General features: G+C 42.8%; 1 protein-coding gene across 1 annotated transcript in view; it reads left to right on the top strand.

Moving 5' to 3' along the window:
• The first annotated feature begins 776 nt into the window (after positions 1–776).
• LOC139479710 (QRFP-like peptide receptor) overlaps positions 777–13,803 on the top strand; it is a 42,039-nt gene continuing 29,012 nt past the window's right edge. Inside the window, exons 1-2 of the mRNA XM_071262560.1 lie at positions 777–822; positions 1,112–1,631. Coding sequence (XP_071118661.1) covers positions 1,365–1,631 — 267 coding nt within the window. The 5' untranslated portion in view covers positions 777–822; positions 1,112–1,364. The remainder of the gene's footprint in view (positions 823–1,111; positions 1,632–13,803) is intronic.

Here is a 13,803-nt window from a genome sequence, read left to right on the forward strand (position 1 = left end):
AATATTGTTGAGTGCGGCGTTAAACAACAAACAAACCAACTACAAAGGAGTTCCTCAAATGAAATAGGTGACCCACCAGGGGAAAAGGGACCTAATGGGTGCTAGGATACAATCGTGCTGTGACGTCATAAAGAAATACGTTTGACGTCAACTTACTTCCGTAAAAATCGCATCGGACTGTACACAAATATCTTTTATAACTTCTCCTGTTAGTTCGTAATGTGATAAAGACATTTTTTCAAAACATTTCAGCAAACATGTCTATTTCAATTAATCAGATAAATATAAAAACTGCAATCATGACGTAAACAGTTATGAAAATGGGAATTTTTACAAAGCGAGTCTAATTGTTTGATGCTATGTATCACTGGAATAAATATGAATTGAAGCTTATGAATTGCATTTTTGTGGCCCTGAGGTACTGTAGTTTTAAGATATATAAGAAGTCAAAATGTCCTTTTTTACCCATCAGGTCCATAATCTCATGGTGGGTCACAATTATTTTTTTCATTATGAAAATATTATCCACTTTTGTGAACATGTATCTCATTAACATGGACGAAATTCACAAAAGAATAGGGTATATTTTGTTTCATTCTAATTACAGCAACTACAGGCAGTGTGCATCAACATGTGTTAATGAACCATCATTGGAGCGATAGATCTCAGCGCGTCTAGCACGGCCTTCTCTGCGAATGTGGCCGCGTGGGAGCACCAACCAGAGGAGTTGAGCTGTACGAGTGGCTGAGAAGGCTTCTAGGCACCCTACTGACAGCGTCAATACCACACCGGGCACCTTCTGGCGAACACCATTCACTAATGGTAAAGCTTCAAGTAAACATGCATGCTGCTCGTGTCTCGTTCACCAGAATTCTCATGCAGATCTGAATCTTAAAGTCAAACATGCGCTATACTTGGAACGTCAAATCGAAATGGAAAATAACGCCTAGTCTTCAAAATCTTAATTGGAACTGACTTTTGTTTGTGAAAACTATTACATGTCGATCGGATCGAAGGTTTTTGCGACGGATGGGTTTAAAATACCAACCCAAGTCCATTTCCGTGTTAAATCTGGAATGTTTATTTTTTTTTGAAACCTGTTTTAATTCAGACTGGATTCAACGGAGCCGTCATACGCCTGAATTGAATGGAAGCCAGTGCGTCATATCCTCATCATTGATTTGATGAATTGCTCTGACATTTTAAACAATAATATCAGTATATTCCTGGCCAGTTACAAGTCGACAGATGTTGTGATTCCTAAACCGTCTGATGTGTGGCATAGCAAACGCCGGTGCAGTTGTTAAGAGCATGACGGGGTATTGGTGACGTGCTTCTGGGACAAGTACAGAGCAGTGAAGGGAATGTCTGTCACGCAAACAACAATGAACAACACGACGGATGAATACCAATACGACTATTCGTCGTCGGTGGAGACTGTGCCGCCGTTGGCGGAGCTGATACCAGTAGCCACGTTGTACAGTCTCATGTTGATGTGCGGTATGCTTGGGAACGTGCTCGTAATCTTCTCCATCTTACGTTATCGACGCATGCGCAACATCACCAACACCTTTCTTCTGAGCTTAGCGTCGGCTGACCTTTTGCTTGTGGTCATCTGCATACCTGTGAAGGTAAGAGAGAGAGAGAGAGAGAGAGAGAGAGAGAGAGAGAGAGAGAGAGAGAGAGAGAGAGAGAGAGAGAGAGAGAGAGAGAGAGAGAGAGAGAGAGAGAGAGAGAGGAATTTGCTCATCAACAAACGTATACGGTTTTACAATCTGCATACATGAACGTTTATCATAATGGCTACGTTTCTCGGAGGGGTAAAGCCAACCGATAGCAAACGTATCCGTCATTTACAGTCATTATGCAATTATAAAAGGCCAGGTAGGTACTACTTTCAGAATGTACAAACAAATATGGCGTCGCACTTGTCTGTCGGGGATCGAGTCAGAATTGACGATCGGTCTGAGATACCGAAAATCGGTTTTTAAAATCGGCGTAACTGACGCCTTTCACAAGTGTATGCAACTCTGCAGGCCATCATTTAGCGATGACGGCCGGGTTTTCAATTCCGATAGTGGGCCGTACCTGTGCCTTGAGACCGCTGTGGCTTGATATCTTTTCACGAACTAAAACCAGTTGGATTTGTCCGCAATATGTCCGACATTCACCTTGTGTTGTTTTGTCGATGTGTAGGACATCTGACGGCATTTCGTAATCCCCTTACGAAACGTTATCACAGTACAGTCAGTCTTAAAAACCCCGTGACGTTTTACTCTTGTGGGAAGAACGATGGATTGCCGCTAAAGGCGATCACTGACATTGCAAAGTTATCTTTAGGCAATTGTCTTTTTGACTATATGGTAATATGATAATTACGTCACTTCTAAATGACAATTATAAGTTGGAACTATATTGATTGTTTTCACTGTCCGACTGACATTGTGACGTCACGTATAAACTTATTTGGATGATAGAATTCAAAATGACATTATATGATTAAAGCGGTTACTGCACTTATGTTTTGGGATCGTAGATATCTAGTATTAGATATCCTGTCATGGTTTGCTAAATACAATGTACGTTTCTAATACACGCCGTTTACCATCCCCAAACACAATGTAACCTCTATACATCGTCATATGAGCCATAAAACTTGTAATAATAATAATAATAATAATAATAATAATAATAATAACGGTAGTAAATGTAGGCTTAAGAAAATATTGAGCTCAGTGCTGAATGCTCGCAATAAAGTTAATGCCACAAATACTTATGCTGTACATACCAATATTCTTTTGGTGTTGTTGATTGGTCGAAAGAAGAAATTCAGGCTGTTGACACCCTCACACGAAGAATCATGTCAGACAATAGATCCCACCACCCTCGCTCTTTCCTCAATCGCTTATATTTACCTATGATTATGTTTTGTTTTGTGCACTTTTGCACACATTTATTTGTCTGATGATCCTCTTGTGAAGCATGTCAAGACTCATGATGAAAACAAGGCAGTCCATTGTTAACTTAAACGAGCCAAGGATGTGGGCCATAATCTCAATGTCAGTGTTACTTTTGTTGATGTTTCTGGTCGGTACGGAAATGAGTGTCGACCAAGCGAAGTGCCATATCAGAGTGCCCAGACTCTGTGTTTCAAGGAGAGACTATCTGAACGATCACTGTATCGAGTTTATATGCGGTGTTTTGAGAAGATCAGCAACCCTGCAGAGTCCTTTACTTAAATGAAGTCGGCTGGCCTGAAAAGTGAAACAGAAGGCTTTCTGTTTCCAATTGCGTGGATCGATGCTCATGATGTCAATCACTGGATTGTCTGGTCTAGACTCGATTATTTACAGACCGCCGTCATATAGCTTGAATATTGCTGAGTGCGGCGTTAAACAACAAACAAACCAACCAACCAACCAACCATGGTACGACCCGGAATATTTGGAGGGCGTCATGGAAAATGATAAATACAAAAATCCTTTGGAATACATCCTCAGACGCATCAAGGCAAACAAACCTGATCTTGTCCTTTTTGATAAAAACAATGGAATCATTAATATCATTGAATTTTCTGTCCCTTTCGACACCAATGTGATTGACAAAATTGATGGAAAACATGGCAAATATGCGGACCTCGCTTTCGAAATGTCACACTTGCATCCCATGTACCAAGTTGTCCGACTCCTCATTGTTCTCGGTGCCTTAGGTTTGGTACCTCCCAATCTGTTGACTGACATTGGGAGAGTACGCGGGTTTGCTACCAGGAATACAGCCCTTCTGACAATCTGGGTATTGCAGAAGGCTGCAGTTTTGGGGAGTCTTCACATTCTCCGAAAAGTTCTGGGTGGGTTTGCCTAGGCAGCGCTTCCAGGGAGAAGTCCCATTCGCTGTCTGGGCTGCGTGTAGAGGGGACCAGGGCCCTGAGCTTACGATGAGCATTACCAGCCTGACTGTGCCAGGATCACCCAAACCCTCTTTGCTGCATTTTTTTATTTTAATCTGTAAATAATAATAATAATAATAATAATAATATACAACCATTGATGAATATTTTAGACATCTTATTTTTGAAAAATAAATAAATTTGCATTCTTTGCACAAATTTACATTTCAAACATGGAAGAGGTCATTCTCAAATTTAGCAACAGTCCCTTCAATTTTCACTTATATGAATAAACAGGGTATACTTTCCTTTGCCCCCCAGTTTATATTTCACAGAAAGTTTATCTTGCCAAGATGCAAAATACGAAATTCAATGAACATATGATAAGCCTCTGAAATAGAATACCAATGAACCCGGTTGAAACAAGTTTCCATTAAAGAGCTTTTAAAATATCTCTTTGAACGGTCCTGTATCCTCGGCTCTAAGAGAATATGCTTCATTGTATTCGTGACATGTATTAAAATTTCACCCTCATTAAAATCAGCTCTTAGTTCTCGCTACCACTAAACAAAGATCTGAGGACATTCCATTAAGGGTCATGTAAGAACGACCTAACATCCATCCAAAAAGAACGCCGCTTACCATATCGGTAAAGTGACAGTCGGGATGTGTTTTCTAATCACACAACCATAAAAAGGTTAACACGGGGTATTCCGAACGACGGTTAAGGGCTTTATGACTGAATCCGTCAAAACCATAGGCTATCTGTCGCTTCCATGGGATAAACATTTGAAAGGGGAAAAACTTCCCATAACCCGTGAGATGTACTACCATGCAATATCGGCCATCTGTTAGACATTACGCAATTTTGTTTTGTTAAGTTTTAATATTTTGAATCGATATTTTTCAAAGCGTAGTCTGGAATGGTAGTCGTCAGTTTGAAACTAGTGCCGTAAAGCATGAGAAATTGCTTTGTAATTGGCTGGTGTCGATTCCTTGTTACAAGTCATTTCATTGGTCGGTCAAAGTTCGCCAAAGTTCGTTCTGACGTGGCAAATAGACGTCGTCAGATCTTTGTTTAGCGATAGCGAGAACTAAGATCTGATTTTAATGACATGGTTAACATTTATGGTGGGGGCACGGGTGGCCCAGTCGTCTAAGGCGCCGCGATTCGCTGTGCAGAGTTGTGTCCCTTGGCTACGCCAGAAACCTATGATTGTGGGTTCGAATCCCGACTCGCCCTGATTCTGTTTCTAGGTTTGTCAGCACCATACCCGTGCTTGAGGCTTTCACCGAAGTGGTAAACGTCTGAGACCTGCATCACTTCGGGCTTTCCTCCCACATTAAGCTGACACGCCGTGATATAACTGGAATACTGTTAAAAGCGGCGTTAAACCCAACTCACTCACTCACTCACTCACATTTATGGCCGGGCACGTTATCCCCCTTTATTCTCAGGATATTCACATTGCACTAAACTCAAACCTGTGGTTTCAACTTATTGACAACATTGCACCTGACATCAATCGTTTAGGGTTGTTCAAAATTGTGGCAATTTCGGGCACAGTAACCATACCAATATTTGTAAAAGGTAAATAGCAAAGATCAAGGACTGAGTTGGAAGTGGATTAGGGGTGGGCAAAAATATCTTGTCCAGTGAGCCCCTTTCCACAAAGTGATCGTAAGTCTGTGTTAAAGTATTGTAGTTTAGACTGTCGTAGCGCTAAGAACGAACAAAGAAACGGTACCCAATGACACTTTGGATAACTACTAGCGTATAAGTACATGTTAAAATATGGAATTTAACGTCAACGTCAGAAGTAACCAGTCTTGAATACAGACACACAGTGCGTCAAAAGGCACAACAGTTATGAATTCACTGAAAATCAGTGAGTGAGTGAGTGAGTGAGTATGGTTTTACGCCGCTTTTAGCAATATTCCAGCAATATCACTGCGGGGGACACCAGGAATGGGCTTAACACGATTCTGGCCGTAACGCGGCCAACGGAATCAATAGGGTGGTAAGCCTCGCTGAGTTGGTTGGTGCATGGCATCGTATCCTAATTACGTGGATCGATGCTCATGATGTCAGTCACTGGATTGTCTTGTCCAGACTCGATTAATTACAGACCGCTGTAATACAGCTGTAATATTGCTGAGTGCGTCGTTAAATAATAAAGAAAGAAACAAACATAACCGAAAATCAGTGATGACACCAGGTGCTCGCGCAAATGGTAAGCATTCCCTGCTCTATCGTTAGGACCTTCCACGAACACTGTTGTAAGTGTCAGTGAGTGAGGAGGTGATGACGTGTGGGAAGTTATTATAATTCTTTGAAGGTCTACCAGGAAATTCCCGGAATGACTTAATCAGTCCTTCATTAAGAACGTACGTTTTTATAACTTTCGTTGTGTTTAAATGAAATTTAAATAAATTGTACAATCTCCTAAGTGCCTAAGCAATTAAGAAAAAGTTGACGACAAAAAATGGAGCTGATGGTATATTGCCCGACACATAAGGGACATTTTCGGAAAATGAAAAACGAACTTTACCTCATAAAGCGTGGTACAGACGCTGCCATCATTTTGAATTACAATACACAGATCCAAATAGGACACCGAGTTGCTGCTTGTACTAGTCCGGACTAATGGCGATTTATAGTGCTAGCTCACTGAGTTACCATGTCGCACTTTAACATGAATACCCCACTCAGACACTGTATACTGACTCAGGGCAGACCAGTCCTTATTTTAGCCCCTTAATGCCGATCGGCAGGCAGGGTAACACCAAGTACCATTTTTCAACGACTTTTGGTATGACTTTATAAGAATCGAACCCCGGACCTTCCGCTCTCCGGGCGGACGCTGTACCACCAGACCACGGTGGCGGTCTGAAGCACTTCAGACGCCGTGACGAATATAGGTCAGAGGCGATATGAAAGTGAGGGGGAATCCAAGTACGGTATTGATGGCAGTCTCTGTGTGGGGATTACAGCACGATGGCGGTGGTTCATTATTTCCTCCACATCAATACACAGTAGCCACTTAACGGTGTTTCTCAGTGTCACTGGCGACACATGTGAGTTATGGACGTTTCATGAGATTGCCCTAAGATATATAGAACCACCCAAACAGGTAACCCGGCCAAGTTTAGAACAGCTAGTCCACATCCTCATCTCACATAACCTTTTAGGTGTCGTCACATTAAGGTGGAAAGAAGCTTCCTGTCTCCATGATTGAAAGGAATTGATTCTGTCGTTCTTGTTGTCATGGATAATTATGCTAATAAGGTGGTTGTTGCAGGCGATAGCACAGCTGCAACACGGGGACGGTATATAACGTATAACAAACGGATAATGGATATATATAAACTGACGTCCAAAAGAAACTGAAAATATAAATTTCAGACAAAGTATAATTTTTTTTCGATGCAGTCTATCTAAAACACGTAACCTAAATACAACAATAGTGTATGCAGAAAATGTTAATCGTCTGTTACATGTTTGCGAGATAACACGCGAAAAAGTGAAAAACACGTGCACCACGGACAACTGCAAATGCACGTGCGGGTAAAGGTATAAAACGATTGCAACGGCAAGTCAGACATCCACAGTGATAAAAAAACACAAAAGAAATGCCACGACTCACAGTCGAACAACATGATCGAGCCTTGGGTATGGTACTGATGGGAGCCACCCACGCCCATATTGCACGAACCTTCGGTTGCTCCCGTGTTGCCGTTACCAACTTGATGCAACGTTACGGACAGACAGGGCGGACCGCTGACAGGCCAAGAACAGGCAGACCCTGGGTGACCACGCCCCATGATGACCGATACTTGCGTACCTTGTACCTCCGAAATCGCTTCCTGACAGTGACGTCATCGGCGACAAATGCCTTAGGTCACAGGGTTAGTCGACAGACAATGGCCAGGAGACTCAGGGCTCATGGAATCAGGGCTTTTAGACCATACAGAGGACAGCTATTGACAACGCAACATCGTCGTCTGCGATTGAGATGAACCCGGACTGTGCGACGTTGGCAACGACGTGACTGGCAGAGGGTTGTCTTCACTGACGAAAGTCGATTCTGTATGTTTAGGGCTGATGGAAGACAAAGGGGTGAACGAACAGCGGCGTGTTACGTGCAGGAGGTCGTACCATATGGTGGAGGGAGTGTCATGATGTGGGGAGGGATCTGTGGATCAGGAGAGGACACCGCTGGTCATCGTTGACGGAAACTTGACAGCTCAGCGTTACATGGATAACATTCTTCGTCCAGTTGTCCTACCATTTCTCCAACAGCAGCCACGTGATGTCATTTATCAGCATGACAACGCTAGAGCCTATACAGCCAGAATTGTCACTAACTTCCTCGCAGCCAACAACGTCAACGTCCTGCTGTGGCCTGCACGCTCACCCGACATGTCCCCCATAGAACACCACTCGGACTTGATGGATCGTCGTGTTCGACAACGACCACACTCTCAAGCCAACCGTCAAGAACTGATCTTGGCCCGCCAAGAAGAATAGCGTCAAATCCCACGTGACCTCATCAGACGACTGACGTTTTCTGTGCGTCGAAGAGTTTTGTACCACACCCAACTTTGGGGGGCTCTGACGTCATTCTCGGTCGCGGTATGATTGTCATTTTCAATGTTGATTATTTTGATATATTGATCTTCTCATTACACTTTATTTCATGCATGTATGTTTTGTTGTTTTTGAGCAAGAGTGATTTCAAACTCTGGTAAAGTTTCTTTTGGACGTCAGTTTATATCAAACAAAAGGTTCCTTTCACACGTGTAGACCTACCGTCACCAATCACTGCTGCTAACACGGCAGTCGTTAAAAGTTCCATAACTGTCTGGTGGTCCAAGTTTGGTGATGAGGTTAAATCAAGTCAGCAGTGATTCCAAGTCAATAAGAGTTCTTGTGGTCAAAGCGGCCTCTCGGTACAAGTCAACACTTTTGTTTATATTCTTATTTCCTCTTCATCCCGAACTGTGTGAGAGGCACACTAAAAACGCCATGAACCTCAGGGACATGTTTTTGCGTATGCCTAAAAACTCTAGTTACTTCTTGGATGGTAGTCCACAATCTATGCACCCAGGCTTCAATTATACAGCATTTCAAGACATCCATTCTAAAAGTTGTAATGAATTTCCTTTTTAAAAAAAACATCATATTCTTTGAAATCTTGCCCACTTTGCAAGCAAGAAGTGAGTGAGTGTGGGTTTAACGCCACTTTGAACAATATTCCAGTTATATCACGGCGTTTGAGCTTAAGTGGGAGAAGGTCTTGAAGTGACGCAGGTCTTAGACATTTACCACTTTGGTGAAGCCCACGAGCAGGCGTGTGGTGCTGACAAACCTAGAAACATAAGAGGGACGAAATGGGACTCGAACCAAAAACCAGAGGTTTCTAGCGTGCTCAAGGAACGAAACTCTGCAGAGCGAATTTCGGCGCCTTAGACAACTGGGCCACCAGTGCCCCTTGTTGTGACAAAAGGATCAACGAGAGGTCGTGATTGTAGATGTTTCAGTGAAGACCAAGTAACACCACTCTCAACACTCGTCAGTTGCCCAGACTAATTGTAAAGTTAATGACACAATCACATTACTCTAGGTCTTGGTAATTTCATTTCGTCTGTCAGTGTGAGATCATATTTCCAATAAATGTCGGAGGAACGGGTGGTCCAGTCGTCAGGTGTCCGAATTTTTTCGTGCAAAGTTGTGTCCTTTGGGAGTATCACAGTCCAATGATTATTAGTTCGAATCTGAAATCGCCCTGAATTCTCAATTTGTCAGCACTATACCCATTCTGGTTGGCAAAATAAAGGTCAGATATCTTAGTCGCATTTAGTTTCTCCTCGTTTTAGCGAACAAGTCGGTAAACAAATGAAATACTGTTCACAGCTTCGTTAATACAACTCCCATATGTCAAGGGTCACTGAATGGTTCACAGAGAACTTTGGTGTTTGTTTCCTCAGTATTCCAACTATATGGCAGCGGTCTTAAAAAATAGGGGGCACGGGTGGCCCAGTCGCTGTGCTGAGTTGCGTCCCTTTGGTACGCTAGAAACATATCATTGTGGGTTCGAATCCCGGTTGGCCCCGATTGCGTTTCTTGGTCTTTCAGCACCATACCCGTGCTTGTGAGTTTCACCAAAGCGGTAACGTCTAAGACCTGCATCACTTCGGGCTTTAAACCCAACAGACTCACCTTATATAATCGAGACTGGACATTCCAGTGACTGACATCATGTACATCGATCTACGCAATTAGGATACGAAGACATGCATCAACCAAGTCAGCAAACCTGACCATCTTATCCCGTAAGTCGCAGGGGTTTCTGAAGATCAATTCTAACCTGATTTTCATCTGGAAGCTTTGTATCACGGCGTGTCAGCTGTATGTAGATCTGTCCATTCCAGCGATTTACAATACTTAATGGCCAGTTGAAGGGACAAAAACGTCATATTATTGATAACTGTATTATACGACGTCATCCATTGCAATGACGTCACACATTGGAATGATTACGTCATCTGAACAGTAGTTAACTCAGCAACGTGTTGACATGTGTTCACAATCTTCTTCATATTCTATGTTAGCCTCTGATGTCCGAGTCATATTTCTGACGCACATTTTCACAAGATCAGGACTTTGAGCGGGAATTGCGCTCGGGCTGCACTGGGTCTACCGACTTTAAAATAATGTAGGGTTATGGAATATTAAATTGCCGATCTGATAATTTAAATTTTACTTCAAATATTGAACCGGTACAAAGCGCTTCCGAGAATTTCTTATTCGTAAAATACCAAATATTTTTTCCGAGAATTTCCTGCAGAACTGAAAACAGTGAAGTGTATGCGTGTGCGTGGCTTATTTTGAGTGTTATCCGACTTCCAGCGGGGATTGAAGAGGAGGGCTTTATCTTATATCAATCACTCTTCGGAATTTCATTTTAAATTTCACAATCGGCAGTCATCACGAACGCAACTGGACAGATTTCAGGAACAAACTCAAGCTTTTAGGCTTTGATTGCCAGAGTTCTTTATGTCGGAAAAACGCGAGATTTAAAACAGAAGCCACTAAAAAACAAAAACCGATGCCTTATGCCGAACACCCATTGGAAACGGAATGTTTACTAAGGAGACTTGTGTGTCAATTCATGATGACAAATTACAGTTGCGACTGCTCGGTTCAAACATTTGCTGCATCCCCATATCAACTTTTCGGTTCAAATCGTCTATATAACCCCACATCTGATGTTATCGACAAGTATACATAGCATATTAACTCCCCAACATGTATAGTCAGTCTCCTTTCCTTGGTTTCCTAGGCACCGTTCGCAATGCGATTTCGCGCTACCATTATCGGAAGGTTTGTTTGTTCCAGTGCCGTAGCCATCCTAGATTTTTAAATATAGAAAACAGTTTTATTTGAATCAAGTTGGGGACAATTGAAACTTGTAAAAATACTTGCACCCCCTGTCAAAAAAAGTTAACTACGACCTTGTGTTCGTTTGTTGTTCAACGCCGCACTCAGCAATATTCCAGTTATATGACATCGGTCTGTAAATACGCTAGTCTGGACCATACAATCCAGGATTGACATAATGAGCATCGTTCCACGCAATGGGATTACGATGACATGTATCATCCAAGTCAGTGAGCCTGGTGCACGACCACGTTTGTCGCCTCGTGCAAGCATAGTCGCCTTTTACGGCAAGCATGGGTTGCTGAAGACCTACTCTACCCTTGAATTTTCACAGTTGGGCCCATCATTGATATTCTCGGCTGGTGGTGATAGTAGGAGGGGACGGTGAGTGTGTGTGTGTGTGTGTGTGTGTATGTGTGTGTGAGTGTGTGTGTGTGTGTGTGTGGTTCATATTTTGCTGTTTCCTTCCAAACACCAAATTCATTCTCTGATAAGAACCGAATATTAAGGTCGATCCGGAACGAAATTTGTTTTCAAATACTCCCAGACCACTCTACCCTTACCCAAATTTCCATCGGTCTGTCCACGACATATAATTATGAATATCCATGGTTGCCTTCTCCGCCTTCTCCATCGCCCTTTAAATAATTGAGTCTGGACCAGACAATCCAGTGATCGATATATGTGAGCAACGATCCGCGCCGTCGGGGTAAGATGAAATGCTATCAATTGAGTGACTGAGCCTGACCACCCTGTCCATTTGTTCGCCTCTTACGACTAGCACAGACTGTTGACCAATTCTAACCCGGAATCCTTCGGTGGATTTTTAGATTGGTTTGTTGTGAATATGGAAATGGGCTTCCCGCATTGTATCCATGTCGGGAATCGAGCCCGGGTCTTCGGCGTGACGAGCGAACGCTTTAACCTCTAGGCTACCGGACCGCCCCTGACCTACATGAAGTTCGAGATGCACGCACTGCTAAATATAACCGCTCGCAGCCACCTCTCTGACGATCTTTATCCGGATTGTAACGACTTGATTAAAACTCAATCGTGATTGTTATCGCTAGCAAAATAGATGTTCCTTGGATTTTTGTCATTACTGTAAAAATATTCCTTTCTATCGAAATTGCTTGTTTTCACTTGATAATTACACGTATTAGCGCACATGCAGCTTTTTTCGTTAATTAATTATTACGTTATTTCGTGATTCTATTTCATGTGGCGAGGACTGAAATACCCTACGGCGAGGGCTATGGTATTGGAATTGTGGATTTGATTAGTTCGATTTGGGTTTATTTCTGGCGCACAACAGAATTTCTGCCAAAAGCATTACATGTCTCATACTTGCATGTAAAGAGAAACTTGGATTTGGACCCTCGCACAAAGCGTTCTTAGCGCTACAACTATTAGAAATAGTATGGGAGCTGCGATCATCGTAGCGCTGAGATTCCTTTGTGCAAGTGAATCTTGGTCAATAGGCGGAACTGACCACTGTGTCTCCACTGACTCAAACACTTTGTTGTATATCAATAAAACATTTAATGATCGAAGACAAAGGTTCACTCAAGACTCTTATTATAACGACGAGCTTGGTTAGGCCTTCTTGCAGAGAACCTTTTCAGCGCTACGACTAAGTCTATGTTATAGTATGGGAATCACGATCGTCTTTGTGCAGTAGGTGCCGTAAGTCTTTGTTGAAGAATAGGGGTTACGATCGTCTGTCTTAGCAGTGCTATTGTCGTAAGTTCATGTGAAAGAGTGGGAGTTACGATCGCTTAGCGCTAAGCGATTGTCGTAAGTCTATATTAAGAGTAGTTACGATCGTCTTAGCATTATGGCTGTCGTAAGTCTTTGTTAAAGTGTGGATGTCAAGATCGTCTAAGCAGTACGATTGTCGTAATTTTGTGTTACAGAATGGGAGTTACGATCGCTTAGCGCTACCATTGTTGTAAGCCTACGTTAAATGTAGTTATTAGCATTGTGGCTGTCGTAAGTCGCTGTCAAAGTATGGCGTGGGTGAGTGAGTTTGTGTTTAGCGCCGCTTTTAACATTATTCGAGTTATATCACGGCGTGTCAGCTTAATGTGGGAAGAAAGCCGGTCTCAGACGTTTCGGTGAAACCCACAAGCACGGGTATGGTGCTGACAAACCTAGAAACATAATCGGGGCGAACCGGGATTCGAACCCACAACCATAGGGTTCTGGCGTGCCCAAGGGGCGCAGCTCTGCACAGCGAATTGCGGCGCCTTAGACGACTGGCCACGCGTGCCCCCTGTCAAAGTATGGATGTCACGATCGTCTTAGCATTATGGCTGTCGTAATTCTATGTTAAAAGTATTGGAGTTAGGATCGTCATTGAAGTAAACGCGTTTGTGGAAATTGGCCCTGACCGCAGAGCATAGTCCCTCTTAGGAAAAATGATGGCTGGGTTAAATCATTAACGCCAATCAATTATCAACAAGAACCTGGT

This window comes from Haliotis cracherodii, unplaced genomic scaffold (genome assembly GCF_022045235.1).
Source record: "Haliotis cracherodii isolate W230 unplaced genomic scaffold, xgHalCrac1.p SCAF_4, whole genome shotgun sequence".
Lineage (NCBI taxonomy): Eukaryota > Metazoa > Mollusca > Gastropoda > Lepetellida > Haliotidae > Haliotis > Haliotis cracherodii.